Raw genomic sequence first — 17,244 nt, forward strand, 5'->3', positions numbered from 1 at the left:
CATTTGCCACTGAGCTAATTCTTTGACTTATGCTCAAAGAGTTCAATATTAAATATATACATATAAATAAAAATATTTAAATTTTTTAACGACGGGTTCGAAACGAACCCTCACTTGCACGTGAGTCCGCCCCTAGGATTGAGACAGGGGAATATAAGTAACGAATAGCAATGAAAAGAAGTTTACAGTAAAAATGACGGCTTTCCATTAAAACATCTTTTTTTCTTCCTTCACTTCTTCAACAAACGACGCACAGAGAAACATTTTGTGGGTATTTCTCTTTTCTCTTCTTTGCAGGTAAAATTTTCACTTTTATTTTTCTTTATTGAAAGCCCTTTTATGTTGGACGCTTGAGTTTATTTCTTGGTATTGTTCATGATTTGAGTGTGTATTTGTCTATCATTTTTTGTTACATGGTATACATTTGATTTTTTTTTATAACCATGTGTTTGTTTTTGTTATATGTTCACATATATGTTAAAAAAATTTGATCTTGTATATACAACTGTAATTTAGGTTCCCCTTAGCACAACCCTTTCCCCTTTTTGATGACAAGAAATTTGTAAAAAAAAAAACAATGTAATAATTCCAGATGTGGGGAGAGTGGTGTTTACGTAGTCTTAGCACTACATTGTGAAGGTAGAGATACTGAGTCTGATAGATACTCGGCTCAAGTAAACTTAAGTATGGAAAGACAATAGATTTCTTTGTTTTCTTCTGGGTATTCTATGCATCTTAAGTTCTTGGATTTTGGTTTTTCTTATTTATGGTCAGAGTATATGAACCTTGAATGAAAAGTTTTTTGAAGTATTATTGACAAACTTATGTGTAGCCTAGCTGTCAATTAAGTTGGTGGAAACTATGGGATAACATGATTTAGAGTTAGTTGATATCTGTGTTGGTGGAAGGTAGTAGGTATGTGAAGGAATAGTTGAGGTGTGCACATGTTGATCTGAACACCGCTTTATAGAAAAAGAATCTTTGATGGACTTAGGTACAGATATTTAGTTAGACACACTGTGTATATATCTAGTGCCAGTATGTTCAACTTTGAGAAGGTTTGTATTGTATTTGGAAATATCCCCACATGATCTCAATACCCATGTCATATCCATCTGATGCTGGTATGACAAGGCAATGAAGAGTTTGTTTGAGTGCGCATACTGAGTTTTTGTGGAGCTCTTTCTCTTTTCTCTTCTTTGCTTTCACTGAGGTAAATTTTTTTACTTTCTTTGCTCTCCCTATTATGTTGTACTATGAGTTTATTTCTGGGAATTGTTCACGATTGTGTGTGTGTATGTGTCTTTCTGTGCGTGTTTTTGTTGTTGCTAAATGACATACATTTATATGTTGTTTATATCTATGTCTTTGTTTTGTTTGATTTTGTATGTTTGCAAATTTTAGGCTTTTTTTGTTTATTAAAGTTAGCATCGTAGTCGGCATTTTCACTAATATTCAAAATACAAAGAAGCAAAACATCAAGAAGAAGAAGTCAAGAGATCCAATAAATCCAACATTTATTAGATGTACATAAAAAGTAATTTGACTGTGCATACAGGGTAATTTGTGTCCCCCTAGCACAATCCTCTTTCCCGTTTGATGACAAGAAGTTATGTTATAAAAGGTGTTTGGTTGACCACTATGGGATTTAATTTATAGATTTCTTCATTTTTTTTTTTGGTATTTCATAATCTTGAGTTCTTGGATTTTAGTTTTTTATTCGTTGTTTGAGTATGTAAACTTTGAAATAAAATGTGTTTTGAAGAATCTTTGACAAACTTCCACCCAAACGAGGGTTTAAAGTTATTCATACCTGTGCTAGTATAAGGTAGTAGGTATTCCAAGGAGTAGTCGAGGTGTGCACATGTCGGTCCGGATACCACTCTTGTATAAAAAGAATGTTTGAATGTTTGAGTGACGTAGGTACAATTATGTATTCAACACAAGTCAATCTCACAAAACTTTGTATTCGAAGTGTGTGTAAATACCTAGTGCGAGTATGTTCAACTTTAAGAAAGTTTGTAGTGTATTTGGAAATATCCCTACAGAGTCCCAATACCCATGGCATACCACTGTAGTCAAAGAGGCGCTTTAAGCACGCTTAAGCCCTGAAACGAGGCTCAAAACGTGTTGAGCACTTTGCCTCGCTTTATGTGCGCTTCAGTGTTGTCACCAAGGTTCTAAGGCAAACTTTTCCTTGCCATTGAGTCTCTTTTGAAGAAGTGACACTAAACAATTGATATTTCACTTTATCATAATTTTTATTTAATTTCTTTTGTCATATATTTGTGATTCATGTTTATAATTATTATTCTTGGACTAAACATATATATTTGTATTTTTACTCCCTTTGCACCTATTTCAGTAAAGCCCACGTTTTATTTGCGCTTAAAGCCCCAACGGACCTTAAAGCTTTTTTGCGCTTTTCGCCTTTGACAATATTGTGGCATACCCATCTGATGCTGGTATGACAAAGCAATGAAGAGTTTGTTTAAGTGCACAACACACACATTATATATATAACTATATATGTATGTACATACACGAGTTCTTGGATTCCAATTTTTTCGTTTTCATGGATTTTGGGTCCATGGACATTGATTATATTCTTTCCATTTTTTATGGTATGTTTTTTCTGGACAGTGACTATTCCTTTTGTTTTCTAGCAGCTGGAGTTTTCAGAAGAATACTTGGTACTTCACCTAGATGGTGAAATTTATGAAGTTTATTGTATCTCTATGTCTATGAATGAGGAGAATTGGGCTGAAATAGCATCGAATTTGTTGTTGTGAGCTGTTCGTTTGTTGGAGCTGAATTCCATTAAAATGGGGAGACCAGGATTGAGGAATTGTGATGCTGTTTATGAAGCAAGACGTGGAAACAGAAGGAAAGCAGAATATTCCGATGAAGAAAAGATTAGTGATAATCTCGTGCAAAAGATTTCAAGATCAGAGGATGCCGATGAAGATTATGTTGAGTTTTTGAAGCTACTCTACAACTATGATAAAAATTCTCAGTCATACACAAATGAACATGGAAATGATGGCAGCTATGATGAGGTTGAGGTTGAGGACGAGAATGAAACTGACCCTCAGTACAAGATGTTTTTGGCTAATGCTAAGCCTGATGGGTGGTCATATATCCTTAACGTTAATACAAAGGATGAGTTTCCTGTGTCCATAAAGTATGAAAAAGAGAGTGAGTGTAATAATGGGTGCAAATGTTTGTGTTGTAAAAAAGAGAAAGATATAGAGACGCAAAAGGATGCTGTGGATGAACTAAAGAATCGGAGATTTCCAAGGACTGATCTCGGGTATGATAGCAATAGATCCATGGGAGGCGTGAATGTGATATTTGAGCCTTCTGATACTACTTCTCAGAGAAACAATGGGAGTATGCGCCGAAAGCTTAGCACGGGGAAATCTGGTGCATCCAAGAGGCAGGGGAAGTGTGAGACTAAGATAAAGTCACGTGAGGAGAAGATGATGAAAAAATGGAGTAAACCAGTTCATGTCATAGGCAAAGAAAAAGCATCTGATGTAGGTGACGATTATGGGTTACTCCTGGAGAATCTTCAATGTGAGAATCGGGGCATGAAAGCCTCGTTAAGAAACGGTTGCAATATTGAGCCTTCTGATACTACTTCTCAGAGAAACAATGGGAGTATGAGCCGGAAGCTTAGCATGGGGAAATCTGGTGCATCCAAGAGGCAGGGGAAGTGTGAGACTAAGATAAAATCACGTGAGGAGAAGATGATGAACAAATGGAGTAAACCAGTTCATGCCATAGGCAAAGAAAAAGCATCTGATGTATGTGATGATTATGGGTTACTCCTGGAGAATCTTCAATGTGAGAATCGGGGCATGAAAGCCTCGTTAAGAAACGGTTGCAATATTGAGTATGAAGCTACTGAAGATGACCTTGAAATCCTTTACGACAGTAATGATATGCTCAAGAAGGTTGAAGCTTTAACTTTACAGCTTTTTCAGCAAAAGACCACTAGAGTGTATTTTCTTCCGTCCTTTGTTTCTCCTCCCTCTTTTACTCTCCCATCCTCTGTTTCTCCTCCCTATTTTACTCTTCCATCCTTTGTTTCTCCTCCCTATTTTACCCTTAGTCCTTACCTGCTCAGTTTGTTAATTTGAAGTTTGTGGAAATAGTTCTTCATGATGCTTGTATGTGAATGAGCTTCAATGTATACTAAGGTCAAGGATATATATCCACAGATAAGTGAGCCATCTGAGTTCAGGAAGAAAGTCATGGATCTTCTGAAGAAGCCTTACAATCCAAAGGAGTACAAAGAACTATGGACGTATGTCAACGATCAAAAACCAGTGGAAAGGAATATGGAATCGCGTAGAGGGGGAGTGAAGTCTTACAAGACAAAGAAAATGGGAAAATCATATCTGGAGTACTATACAGGTAAGTTCAACATCCTGTAAGTTGCATTTTAATCGATAATACGATTTTCAGTGTTTTCAAAGTTTTGGTAGCACTGAACCTTTGCTTGGGTTCTGTTGTGTATGTCTAATATATAACCTGTTGTTCTGGTGAATTAATACCTTCTCAAACTATTTGGATAATGGTCATCACCTGTCATTGAACTCAAATTGCTTGGAGTAATTTCTTTCGTATATCTTAAAACACTTTACATTTCGCAGTCTCTAACTTCATCTTTGGATGTCTTGCTAGTTTCTCTAAAGTATGCTGTCAAGGCAAAATAATAATGCAAAATGTTTTAAGATTTTACGTAGTACAAAGGATGACCAATCTGAAAAGACGTGGCATTAAAAGAATAGGCCAGTGTTGTCAAAGGAGCGCTTAAGCAATGAAGCGAGGCTCAAAACATGTGAGTGCTTCGCCTCACTTAATGTGCGCTTTAGTGTTGTCGTCAAGGCTCTGAGACAAACTCTTCCTTGCAAATGAGTGTTTCCTGAAGAGACGACACTAAACAATTGAAATATTTCACTCTATCGTAAAAAAAAAATCATCATTTCTTTATCCATATATTTGTTATTCATGCTTATAAATTATTAGTCTTGGGCTAAACATATATATTTGTAAATTTTCTCCATTTGCGCCTTTTCTCATTATAGGCCATGCTTTATATGTGCTTAAAGCCCCAACGGACCTTAGAGCTTTTTTCCGCTTTCACTTTTGATAACACTGGTTGGCTTTACGATTTTATGGAACCCTGGTCATTTATACCACCCATAGGCCATAGCATAATTAGGTTGACTATTGACTAGTTGTTCCAAGGAAGATGTAAAATTATTTTTAATATTGTTTCATACTTCTAAAAAGAAATAAATTAATATGTCTATTCCTTCTCCAAAAAAGTATGAATTTGTCTATTTGATGTTGTTACAACCTCCCAAGTATGAGGAGGTTAATTGCTAAGTGAAGTTTAGGACAGTTGGCTTATTTCTGAATGAAATACGGAAAGAAAAGGAAATAGAGAAAATCATGAATTACGAACAGTAAGAAACTAAGAATCCTTTTTTAAATTGTTAGTTTCTTGCAGAGTTTTGTACGTCTCCTACAGTGAGATCCTCGTAGTCGTTCCTAAGTACATCTTCACAAAAGATATGAAATTTTCTCACCCTATATTACATATGAAGACAATGTCTGTCAAGCTGGAGGACTTCTAGGTCATTAATATGCACCATATTAGGGAAACTTAATGATGGCAAACAAAAAAGAAGGAAAAGCTTTCATAAAATTTGTATTTGGGTGGAATTCAGATACTTGTCATCTTTCTCCAACTATGGTATTACGCCCATGCTTTTAACCATAGATATCATGTTGCTAGGTTTGAATATTGATATAATGCTCCACGTGGATTTTGTCAAGAGGTCTATTCAAATTTTTATTGCTCTGAACCAGAATTTCTGTTGTGATTATATTTTGTGACAATCTTACTACTCAAGAAAAATGGAACAATGTGATATTGTACTTTGGAGTCGTCCTGCAAATCATTTTTTCTTTTTAAATTTCCATTTTGAACTTAAGAAATGATCTGTTTCCAGACTATATGGTAAATTGACTATTTGTAACTAGTGCACTGCTGAACGAAATTCTAGAAAATTGTTCTTTGTATGCCCACCAAGAATTAAATCTTCTCTTTTTTCTCTTGGGAGTAGGAACCCGAAAGCACAGAAAAACTAGCTCATTTCTAGTTGAATCACGAAGGAACCAGATTATATTTAAGTTGTGTTCAACTGTTCCTTTAAGTAAAACAATTTATGTTTCCATAAGAACAGTTTGCCTAATGAAACAATGGAAGCTCAATGTTGAGAGCTAGTCGTTCTTTGAAAGTTTGGGAAATTTGGGATTATCTATTGCTAGAAATGTTAACTAGTTGTTCTTTGGTATTTTGGGAAATTAGGTATTGTCAATTGCTAGAAACATTAACTGATGTAGGAGATTTTCTTGTTTTCTTCCTTTTTAAGTTTGATGTATTCATATCTGCTGGATATCAATGACAATCTTCAACTTCACCTTACATTTTGTGTGCTCTCTCTGAGTTCTCGGCAGTTTGGGCACTATGAAGTCATTCAAATTTGTTCTTAATTTTCACTTTAGTTGTACTATACACCAGGACATAATAGTACATCTTTCAATTTATACTGCAGACCTTAAGGAAAGACTTAAAGAAGTTGATAAGGACGAGAAGAAGAAGTTGAAGATCATGTGTGGCTTTTCATTTTGGTTACAGGTGAGTGGCTCATCTCAGCCCTATTGATGGAGAATAGATTGATGGTTTTCTTTCGGCTTGAGTTTTTGATATGTATACGTACACATGGTGGGACTATACTGAGTTTGTTGTTATTGTATACGTCCATCTGTTGCTAATCAATGAAAGAAGGTTGTTGGTCAAAAGATATTGTTATATGGGTATATGTTTTAAGGTTTAAAGCTATGAGCCCGTTTGGATTGGCTTATAAGTTGTTTTCAACTTTTTTTGAATGTTTGGCTGGCCAATTTAAAACCATTTTTGTGCTTAAAATAAACCCAAAATAATAATTGGGTTTGTTTGGCTTAGCTTATCTAAAGCAACTTATAAGCTGAAAACAGAAGTTGGGCTATCCCAACTTATTTTTTTAGCTTATAAGTTGCTTAAATAAGTTAAGTCAAATAGACACTATATCAGAAAGTTATTGCTAGTTCAAATTTGATTTTCATCATTTTACTCTTGTATTTCTCTCAAACTATCCAGAAAAATGATTTTCCTGAGTCGAGGGTCTATTGGAAACAAACTCTCTACCTCACGAAGGTCGAGGTGAAGTCTGCGTACACCTTACTCTCCCCAAACCCCACTTATGGAACTATACTTGGTATGTTGTTGTAGTTTGAATTTGAATTCTGGAAAAACAAGTAACATTGCAATCATTTTATTAACAATTAACAAAAGAATGATGATGTTGATACTTTATCCAAAAAAGAAAGTAAGAAAAGGCATAATGCATAGATAGACACCTTAACTTGGACTCAACTGACAACTTAACACTTCAACTTTGAGAATGTACATCTAGACACCTCAAATCTAGAAGTGAGATTCATATAGCAACCTGGTTTTTCACTATGTTCTATTTATTGCATGTATGATATTATGAAATGAACTTAAATGTAGAAGTGAGATTCATATAGCCGACCCCAACTTGTTCAAGGACGGAGGCATAGTTGTTATTGTTGTTGTTGTTCTATTTATTGCATGCTAGTTGTTTAAAGACAAATTTAGTAACGTACTATCTCATTCGGTGTTTTGCTAGAATCTCACCAATGAAGGAGCCTTCAAACCTTGGAACGACAGTGAGTTTCTTGCCCGGGTGTCTGAATCTAGTTAAGAAGTGATGCACTTCCAGTCCAACTTATTCCGATCAATCACTCAAAGAAAGCCACTGGAACATGTCTATGATGTATGTCACAGTGAAGACAAAAATCATGGACTCCATTTTATACAAAGTCAGTATATCTTACAGGAAAACAAACCTAGACGCGGATCATCTTGTGAATTTTCTGCATAGCCGCGGAACTTTTTATTTCTTATTTTTGTGATCTTCCAAGTTCTCCCTCCTGTCCTTATTTTTTGAAGGCCCTGGGAATTTTGTACATCTCAAAACAAGATGTAAATGGAGTGAAAATTGGCATATTAGTCTTTTTTTTGGACTAATATTTCCTTTGTAAGGTGGCAAGGAGGATATCAGAGTTTTGGAAATGGAGTCGCCTTTAGTAGGAACCATTTTATCACCCAAAGTGTGCTTTTCGGGGCAAATCTGGATTAGTTGAGTCCTAATAGAGCATCTAATTGTTGTATTACAGTTTATACTGATACTTTGAAAAAAATAGTATGAGATAATGTACGCGTGGATATGATGTATTCCACTATGTTTTAATATAGCAAAATCTTACTCTATTTTGAAAAAAAAAGAAAAGCATTAATAACGCTAGACAAATAGAAAAGATCTACATGCATTTGGACAAATAGAAACCTTTGATACACTTTTAGATTAACTAAAGTAGATGATTCTATAAGAACTATTAGAATTTTTGCTATAGTTGCTAACAATTATTGGAAGAGGAATTTTGGAGTAATAACAAAGTCATCCCCGTATAACTTATAAGTTGCGAATTGAATTTGTTTAATTAATCACTGATGCTATAAATTTGTCATTAGAGAACATTGCTCAATTTTATCATCTACGTATTATAGTTTGGGTTCATTTATATTCTAGCAAATTGTCTTGTATTTGTCCTTGCCATTAACGAAGTTCTAGTGTAATATAAATGGATTCTCTGTATAAAAATGCATCGAGGAAAAACTATAAATCTACCACTTTAATTTTGACTATAGTTTAAAATTAAACTCCATTATACTCGTTGGAGTTTATTAGTAGTGGATTTTTTTACTTTAGCCAAAAGTAAAATTAGACCCACAATATAAACAGATGGAAAGTTGTTCGTTAAAATATAGTATAGGACAAATTTTAAATTATAAATTATACATTATATATATCCAACTTTTAATATGATGAATAAAATACATGTATATACATTAAATATGTAGTAATACGTATTAGGACATGTTTGACAATAAAATTAGACATGCTATCAATGTTGACTTATTTATCAGTCGCATCAAATTTGCCGCTAATAATGAAACAAGTTGACTTATATATATATCTTAACTCGGACGTCCTTTTGGCCATTACAACATTATAATTATTTTCTGCTTCTTAAGATTTTGTTTACGACAATGATACGATAACTATTAGAACATCGTTATCAAAGAGAAAATAGAGAAATGTTGAATACGATTTATGTAGAGCTGAATCAGATTTTTTTTCGATGTTCTCATTGTTGTTTGATATCCATTGTGGTTCAAATAAATTTTCAATTATATCTAAAATGTCAAGTACTATTCTATTGTCGAGGCTCGAACTCAAAAACTCTAGAAATATTCCTCTCTTGACTAAATGAGTAATTTTGAGTCAAAAAGGAAAAAAAGAATAAGATGCTTGGATACCCACTATGTACACTTTAGGAATTTTTCGGACCATTATAATAACACCTCTTTGCCTTCTCCATTTTCACACACACACACACACACAAAAAAAAAAAGCTCTGTCAATTAATCCATATAGATAATGGCAGATCAGCTTACTGACGATCAGATCTCGGAGTTCAAAGAAGCTTTTAGCCTCTTCGACAAGGACGGAGATGGTATCTTCTTTTTCCTTTTTATAACTTTTTTTTTTTTACCTCAGATCTAATCGTTGAGTTTTTCATTTTTTATCCTAAAATTTGTTGAACAGTTTTTGATCTATGATTTGATGTTGATGTGCTGCTAATTGTTGTGTTTCGTATTGGGTAGTTTTGATTTTTGTGTTTGGATTTGATCTGATGGATTTATATGTGTTGGGTAGTTCTATTTTGCCTCCTATTTTTGGATTTATTTTTTGTTAATGTTGCTTTCGATTGACAGTGCTGTGATCTATGATTTGATGGGTTTTTGTTCATTAAGGGAAAAATTGTAGGATTGGGTGTTTGATTCTTGGTTATGTTGTTTTGATAGAAATGGAAATGAAGATGGGAAAAATGTTGATGTTGATGTGCTAATTATGAGGTTTGTGTTCATTACGGGGAAATTGTAGGATTTGGTGTTTGATCCTTGGATATGCTGTTTCTTTAGCTGGGTAGTTTCAATTTGTGTTTGGGTTTGGTTTTTGATGGATCCATTGTGAAGCTGGTTGCTTCTAGAGTTTTTTTTTTTTTAAAAAAATGATTATTGTGGTGTCGGGATAGCTTACACACGCCTCGACTAATTCAATAGGGTCTTGCTATCTCCACCACAACTCTGCTGGGATTTGAATCAACTCACTCCATTGACAATTAGTCCATACCCATGGGTGCAAAATAAATTAGTGGCTTCTAGATTTCGGGTCAATGTGTTGAATTCTTTGGCTGATCATTCTTGGCAGTTATTGGTGAACAAGTTTTGAGAAGCGTGTTTTGGGTGTTGCATTTTTCTTAATTATATCAAGTTAAACAGGTCAATTGTCTTATTTTGTTTTGTTTTTCTTTTCTAATAGTGGATTTACCTGGTTAATCATGGTATCTTTGGTTTTGTTTCTTGATGTATTGTCTCCATTTGTTCAATTTGGCAATTTGTTTGTGATGGTGGATTTCATAAGCTTCCTCTTGAAATAGTTGATGCTTTCAGATGATATCAGATTCAAGTGATTTTGCCAAATTTGGTTTCTGTTTGGAAATGAATTTCCTTGTGCTTTTCTTCCTTATATTTGGAGATGATGCCTGGAATGCTTGTTGATGATGTTCAACTGTATTCCCCACTGCTGGGATCATTCATAGGCTTCTTATTATTATGATGAAACTTGTGTTTCTGTTGCGCTCTTTCTTTTCTAACACTTTGAATGGAGGAGTGAGGATTTCATAGAGCCGATCCCAACTTGTTTGGGATTGAGGTTTTCTTATTGTTAAGCTTGATGTTGAGCCTTTTCCCATGTCTACATAAGCAAGAGAAAAAATGGTGGGGGTAGGAATGGGGTAGTGAAAACTAGCTTTTAGTTTGTAACTTGTAAGCTCTTAAAACTTAACATGTTTAATAACTATGTGCAACCATGCTGCAGGTTGCATCACAACTAAGGAGCTTGGAACCGTGATGCGTTCTCTGGGGCAGAACCCAACTGAGGCTGAGCTTCAAGACATGATCAACGAAGTTGATGCCGATGGGAATGGGACCATTGACTTCCCTGAGTTCCTTAACCTGATGGCTCGCAAGATGAAGGACACTGATTCTGAGGAGGAGCTCAAGGAAGCTTTTAGAGTGTTTGACAAGGATCAGAATGGATTTATCTCTGCTGCTGAGCTTCGCCATGTCATGACAAACCTAGGTGAGAAGCTTACAGACGAAGAGGTTGATGAGATGATTCGTGAAGCTGATGTGGATGGTGACGGACAGATCAACTATGACGAGTTCGTCAAGGTCATGATGGCCAAGTGAGAATTGATCAACTCAACTTAATCTTTAAAACTGGAAACAAAAAGGAAAAAAAACAAAGGAACGGCAGATAAGTTTGATGAGGTTTCTATTTCCAGTTAGGATGTGTTCTTTGACATTATATTAGCTTTGTTTGGGTGCTTGCCTGTTCTCCTATTTGCATTGTTTTGTAGTGCTGTTCTTTGGTATATGCTTTTCTACTCTATTCCTATTTTAGTAGTTTTATTTGGTTTGTTGCTAACTCTCCAACATTTGGCATTTAAACCTTTTCTACAATTGGGGACCTTGAACGTCCTTTTTTGAAACCTTTTGAATTGAGTAATTTCATTGGTGTTTCATATTCTTGCATTTGCTTGCTTTCATTTTAACTCTTGTGTTTACTTGCTCTTTATGGTCTCTTAGAATATTTGAGTTTCGAGGGAATTGTGTCTTAGGTCACAAGTTTTACCCAAATGAACTAAGTCTAATATTTAAGTGATGAAGGATAGAGGGTCGGGCCCATCATCCTTGAGCTTCGAAGGCTACAGTTTGTCGGAAAGGTGGAGATCCGTATCGATTCCTCGTCATTACAAAATCGGGTACATGTACCCTCTTGCTGAAAGTCGTTCGAGCTTTTCCTTGGAGTATGTCATGGGTTACTTCAGTACCGTAGCTCTTGGTATTCGAGAATACTTAGAACTCTCAAAGTAGGATTTCTTTTTCTTTTGGGTTTCTTGTTAGACACACTTAAACCAAGCTCCATAACACTTCATACCTTAGTCTCCTCTAAGATTATGTAGGTGTAGGAAACTTCTAGGGCTTTATTCTTAATATCATTTGCACGTATATCTTTTTTTCTTTTCGATAATCGTGATATTTAGATCAGTTTGTGCTCACTTTGACCAACATGATTAGCGATTTTTGCTAATCAAGTTCTTGTTTGTCGTTGCTGTTAGAACTACTACAGTATTTGTTATTTTGGGGTTGAAATAGGTTAAACTCTACCATTGAGTCACGTGAAGATGCAGAATAAGAAAGAACACATTTTCAAAAAAGAATGTCAAGGAAGTGACAATGACGTCCAAAATTGTCTGTCAAAGGCACTAGCGCGACTAAGTTGAAGGAAAGGAAAGGAAAGGAAGATTTTCTTTCCAATCTCTTCTTCTTTCTTTCTTTTCAAACCAATGCAATTTTCAGGGTATATGGAATCTAATTCCGAGGTGGGGAACGTTATTAGACCAACAATTTAGTTGTCTTCCTATGGTATTTAGGTCACTAATTCAAGTTGTGAAATCAATCATTAATGTTTGCATCATGTAAGCTATGTATAGCGGCTTTTCTTCTAATCATACGGCCTTTCCTCGAATCATTGGGTCTCGTCCTTTAAAGTGAGATTCTTCGTTCATTGAGCTATCATTTTTTCTGATTGAGGCATAATTATCAGAAGGTATCTGATAAAGTGATAAAATCTTTACAAAATAGTTTGATTTTATTCAGTTTAGCTTAGTCTCAACGCAAAACTAATTGGATTTGATTTTTCACTATTTGTTGGAATAAATAGATGTTATTCCCTTTTAGTTGGGTTCTCTTCTTTTTGAGGAGGATACTTTTTGAATTTTTTTAATTTACAGAAAATCAATAAAATAATAACTCATGGTTTCTAAATTAAAACATAGCGATAATCTTTGTAGGAAAATTGTTTTCTTTCCATATTTACATTATTTAAAGACGTATTAGAAAAGAAAGATCTATTGGTCTAATGGTAACTAAAAACCGCGCACGTGATATGTGAGTTAGGTTCACATCATGGTTTGAAACTTATTTCAAATAAAAGTCTAATATTTAACTTATTTTTTCAGATTTATTTTTTGGTATGATGATGACGTTGAAGGTAAATGAAAAAAACATAATTAATAAAGATTCATATAGTCGAGTTCACTCATTTGGAATTGATACATAACTATAATTGTTACATTTAAGTTGCAAATAGTTAGAGGGGTTGATCCATTATCTATTGAGTTTATTGTGCACCACTGATTATTAAAAATTTCTCAATGTGTAAATACTGCATAGACCATAGTCACTCGAACATTCTTCATAAAAAATGTATCCTATCTATATTATGACTTTCTTTTAATTAAAATAGGTAAAATATTTTAAGTCCTTAATTCACATTTAGTGTTACTACTTTTTTTTTTCTATATACCAAAAAAAATATTAAAATTTTCTTAAATTTCTTTATAAGCTACACAACTTAAATCTATTATTCATATATTTACCGCAGGAGGCGAATGAAGATGGTAGAAAGTAGAAGTTTGAAATCGATTTCACAGAGCAATGGAAGGAAAAGCCGAAAGAGAGATCGATGCATAATCCTTTGATCCAAAAAATGTTCTCTTTGGGGTCGATTGGTTCGGAAATTAAGTTATTTCGAGATTATAGTTCTTAAATTAGTTTATCCCACTTGGGAGATAAGATGATATAACATCAAGTTTGATGGGATACTAGAATTAAATTTGTAATTAAATTTATACTTTGTTTGATTGAGAATAGCTAAACGAAGTATAAGTTTAATCTCAAACTTAATTCTGAAATATTCTATCTTATTTCATGAACTAAATGGCCCCTTAGCTCATTATATTCTACTGTTGAAAAAAAAGAGGAGGAGAGTTTATTATAGTTAGCTTTGTGTGTCTTTAATTATCTTATTTGCTTATTATATAATATATAATGTACTAGCCTTCAAAATTAAATAAAATTATAAGGTTGTAAGTTATAATAGCTTGAATTTTGCACCAGTCTTGTAATATCTTCATAATAAAGTGAATTCGAGCATTCACTTTATTGAAAAATAGTCTGAGTCTCTAAAAAAGGAAAAAGCTTCAGAGTCTTCTTAAAAAGTTTGCCCGCGGCCAAGATAGAAAGGCAAGAAAATGAAGGAGTCACGCTCGGTGATTCAGAAAGACTGAAGGGCAGTCCTAATTGGCAGCGATCCCAGTCCTTTGGGGTGGGAAATTTGTTTTCTTTCCATATATATATTTACTGATTTAGAAAAACTAAAAAGAGAAGTTAGTTAGTTAGTTCAAACAGTGTTAGTTTCATGATGCCTCCCTTGAGAACTGCGCTTTTCTCTCTCTTCATTCTCTCTGTCTTTACCGGAATCCTCCCTTCCACCGCCGTGCTACCTACCGACACCATCACTACTACTATCGGCTTCACCTACTCCGCCGCCGCCGACAACTCCCCACCGCCTGAGCATGTCGTTACCAAACTTCAATCTCTCAATATCCCCTCCGTACGTCTCCTTAATCCGAGCCCAACTTTAATCCGAGCATTTTCCTACTCCAACATCTCCCTCCTCCTCACCGTCCCAAATTACCTCGTCGGTGCCTTCGCTGCCAATCGCTCCTCCGCTACTCTCTGGGTTTACAACAATGTACTTCCGTTTCATCCTCGTGCTCGGATTTCACTCATTTCAGTAGGTTCCGACGTTGTCTCTTCCACCGGAGGCGGCGGCGACGGAGTTTCTGATCCTACTACCGCCTTAGTCCCTGCCATGCAAAACTTACACCATGCGCTTATTGATTTGGGAATCCGTACTGTTTCGGTTTCTACTACTTTCTCTTTCATCAACGTGATTACGACGGCGTTTCCTCCGTCTTCAGCTGAGTTTCAAGAGCCTGTTAATTCGCTTGTTATCAGACCTGTACTTGAGTTTTTGGAGGAAACGAATTCGTCTCTGTTGATGAATGTGTATCCGTACAATGTGTATCGACTCCATGGAGAGATTCCGATTAGTTTCGCTTTGTTCCAGGAAGGTCCATTCAATTTCCGTGATGATGTTGTTACAGGTGTTCGGTATCATAATCTGTTTGATATGATGGTGGATGCTGTAATTGCTGCAATGGCGGTTTCAGGCTACGAGAATGTTCCCCTGATTTTGACGGAAACAGGGTGGCCAAGTAATGATGAGCACATGAATGCAGAGGAGAGTCAGGTGTATGCTGAAAAATACTTACAAGGACTGATTTCGCATTTGAAATCTGGTCTTGGAACTCCACTCAGGAAGGAAGGTGCTGTTCAGGCTTACATTTACCAGTTGTTTGACGACGAGACTGAATCGAATTCGAAGAAGAACAACTTGAGTTCTGATGGTGGTGAAACAGTGCATCAGTACTGGGGAGTGATGTACCATAACATGACCATGAAGTACAACATCAATTTTGACAATGCTGCTCAGATTTCCCCAATGCTTGGTTTACTTGTTCCCTCAATCTATTTTCTATGGTTTCTTTACCAGTTCTTCTGCTGCTTGTTTGGTCTGGATAGATGATTTACTAGTACTAGAGAAATCTAGATGTTAATACTAATTCATTGCCTTGAGGGAAACTCTGATTCTTGCTTTAACTCCAAATTAGTCTACTGATGATTGCAAGCACAATCAAGAATAGTAAGTGTGATACCTAGAGATTTCTGTTGCTGTTGATTGAATTCCAGATCAAGAATAGTATGTGTAGTATTACAAGAAAGTACACAAACACTGTAGTAGCTGTTGCTGTTGATTGAGTTTCAGATCTTGGTTGGCTTAATTGTTTTTCTTCTTCTGATATGATATGACCACACTATTGATCCCATCATTGATTACTGATTCTTGCTTCCATGTTCAACCGTGCACGTGATGTGTGAGTTAGGTACACATTCAAATGATCGAATCTTATCTTAATATTTAACTTAGTATGATGATAATATTAGTTGAGGGTAAATGAGAAAACATGGTGAATGAAGATTCATATAGTCGAACTTTTAACTACTTGTGTTGTGAACACGGATAGCCCAGAAGGCTGGTCAAGCTGTTGAGCCTGGGGCTAAACCATGAAGAGACCCAAGAATTAGACAGTCCCAACAATAGATTTACTTGGGATCCAGATTGAGTAGACGTAAAAGAGATGTCGAATGCAGCTTTGGGGATTTCTGTTTATTATGTTGAAGCTTTGCTCAGTCTGTTATCCCCAAAGCTTGTTGCGAAACAACCAATTGTTGGCAGAGTTCTTTTGTCAATGGTAAATGGATTAACTTGGATAAGAAAATTTCTTGTTAAGCTGTTAGCCTGGCCTGCTGAAAATAAGGCGTGATACTTTAGAGACGTGTTTGCTCAAGGTTACTGTTTGTCATGTTCCTGCTTTGGAAGGTTGAGATTCTGTCCCTGCCCCTGTTGCCAAATATCTGTATAGTTTTCCGTTAGCTAGCATTCTGCTAATCTTGGCTTACATCTGAAGGACTGAACACTAAGATCATATTCATTCCTTGTCAAATGTTTATGCCTCGCTTCATATCCCGTTTACTCACTTGGAGTGACGATTACATCTGTGCTTTTGGAACTGCCAAACCTCATGTCTCTAGATTGGCTTTCCTTGTTTCAACTCAGCTAGTTTTTCGGAGCATTTAAGCTGTTGTGGTATTAACCATTGGATTGGGCATTTTCAATATTGACATGCCAACAAGAAAGTCTTGGATGAGAAAATGGTTGTCCCTTTGATTGCCTTTTGGACTGCTAGAACTTGCTCTTTGTTTGTTCCTTGAGGAAACACTATCAACTATTCTACTATTTTTCAACTTCTTTAAGATTTGTGTTACATTGGTAAATTTTCGCAAAGCTTTTCTTATACCATAGCTCATCTTAAAAATGATCTTCAACCAATGCTCTAGATAGGTGGCTTCATCTTAGTTATGGAATTGTTATCACA

At 35.4% G+C, this 17,244-nt stretch overlaps 3 protein-coding genes across 7 annotated transcripts; all 3 read left to right on the plus strand.

The window, feature by feature from the left end:
• The first annotated feature begins 213 nt into the window (after positions 1 to 213).
• On the plus strand, positions 214 to 8,239 carry LOC129904598 (uncharacterized). 5 transcript variants are annotated; one of them, XM_055980162.1, is made up of 6 exons: positions 214 to 297; positions 2,366 to 2,465; positions 2,667 to 3,959; positions 4,227 to 4,422; positions 6,636 to 6,718; positions 7,773 to 8,239. In XM_055980162.1, exons 3-6 carry the CDS (start codon positions 2,826 to 2,828, stop codon positions 7,845 to 7,847), a joined length of 1,488 nt encoding a protein of 495 aa, XP_055836137.1. In that variant the 5' UTR covers positions 214 to 297; positions 2,366 to 2,465; positions 2,667 to 2,825; the 3' UTR covers positions 7,848 to 8,239. The 5 variants fall into 5 exon arrangements, with proteins under 5 accessions (XP_055836137.1, XP_055836141.1, XP_055836138.1 ...); XM_055980166.1 differs by having other exon boundaries at positions 2,670 to 3,959; XM_055980163.1 differs by lacking the exon at positions 2,366 to 2,465 and having other exon boundaries at positions 2,670 to 3,959.
• A 1,286-nt stretch (positions 8,240 to 9,525) lies between these two features.
• LOC129904601 (calmodulin-like) lies at positions 9,526 to 14,120 on the plus strand. Its single transcript, XM_055980168.1, has 3 exons — positions 9,526 to 9,723; positions 11,151 to 11,520; positions 13,785 to 14,120. Exons 1-3 carry the CDS (start codon positions 9,648 to 9,650, stop codon positions 13,879 to 13,881), a joined length of 543 nt encoding a protein of 180 aa, XP_055836143.1. The 5' UTR covers positions 9,526 to 9,647; the 3' UTR covers positions 13,882 to 14,120.
• Positions 14,121 to 14,317: 197 nt separating this feature from the next.
• On the plus strand, positions 14,318 to 16,089 carry LOC129904600 (glucan endo-1,3-beta-glucosidase). The gene has a single exon (XM_055980167.1). It carries the CDS (start codon positions 14,601 to 14,603, stop codon positions 15,831 to 15,833), a length of 1,233 nt encoding a protein of 410 aa, XP_055836142.1. The 5' UTR covers positions 14,318 to 14,600; the 3' UTR covers positions 15,834 to 16,089.
• The last annotated feature ends 1,155 nt before the right edge of the window (positions 16,090 to 17,244 follow it).

Source organism: Solanum dulcamara, chromosome 9 (assembly GCF_947179165.1).
Source record: "Solanum dulcamara chromosome 9, daSolDulc1.2, whole genome shotgun sequence".
Taxonomy (NCBI): Eukaryota; Viridiplantae; Streptophyta; class Magnoliopsida; order Solanales; family Solanaceae; genus Solanum; species Solanum dulcamara.

What these genes read in the sequence shown, in the direction of transcription:
- LOC129904601 (XM_055980168.1), top strand. Translation starts at nt 9,648, where the DNA reads ATGGCAGATCAGCTTACTGACGATCAGATCTCGGAGTTCAAAGAAGCT. An exon ending in CTTCGACAAGGACGGAGATG is followed by an intron (nt 9,724 to 11,150) that starts GTATCTTCTTTT and finishes ACCATGCTGCAG; the next exon opens with GTTGCATCACAACTAAGGAG. An exon ending in GTCAAGGTCATGATGGCCAA is followed by an intron (nt 11,521 to 13,784) that starts GTGAGAATTGAT and finishes TATTTACCGCAG; the next exon opens with GAGGCGAATGAAGATGGTAG.
- LOC129904598 (XM_055980162.1), top strand. Translation starts at nt 2,826, where the DNA reads ATGGGGAGACCAGGATTGAGGAATTGTGATGCTGTTTATGAAGCAAGA. An exon ending in ATATCTGGAGTACTATACAG is followed by an intron (nt 4,423 to 6,635) that starts GTAAGTTCAACA and finishes TTTATACTGCAG; the next exon opens with ACCTTAAGGAAAGACTTAAA. An exon ending in GCTTTTCATTTTGGTTACAG is followed by an intron (nt 6,719 to 7,772) that starts GTGAGTGGCTCA and finishes GTGTTTTGCTAG; the next exon opens with AATCTCACCAATGAAGGAGC.
- LOC129904600 (XM_055980167.1), top strand. Translation starts at nt 14,601, where the DNA reads ATGATGCCTCCCTTGAGAACTGCGCTTTTCTCTCTCTTCATTCTCTCT.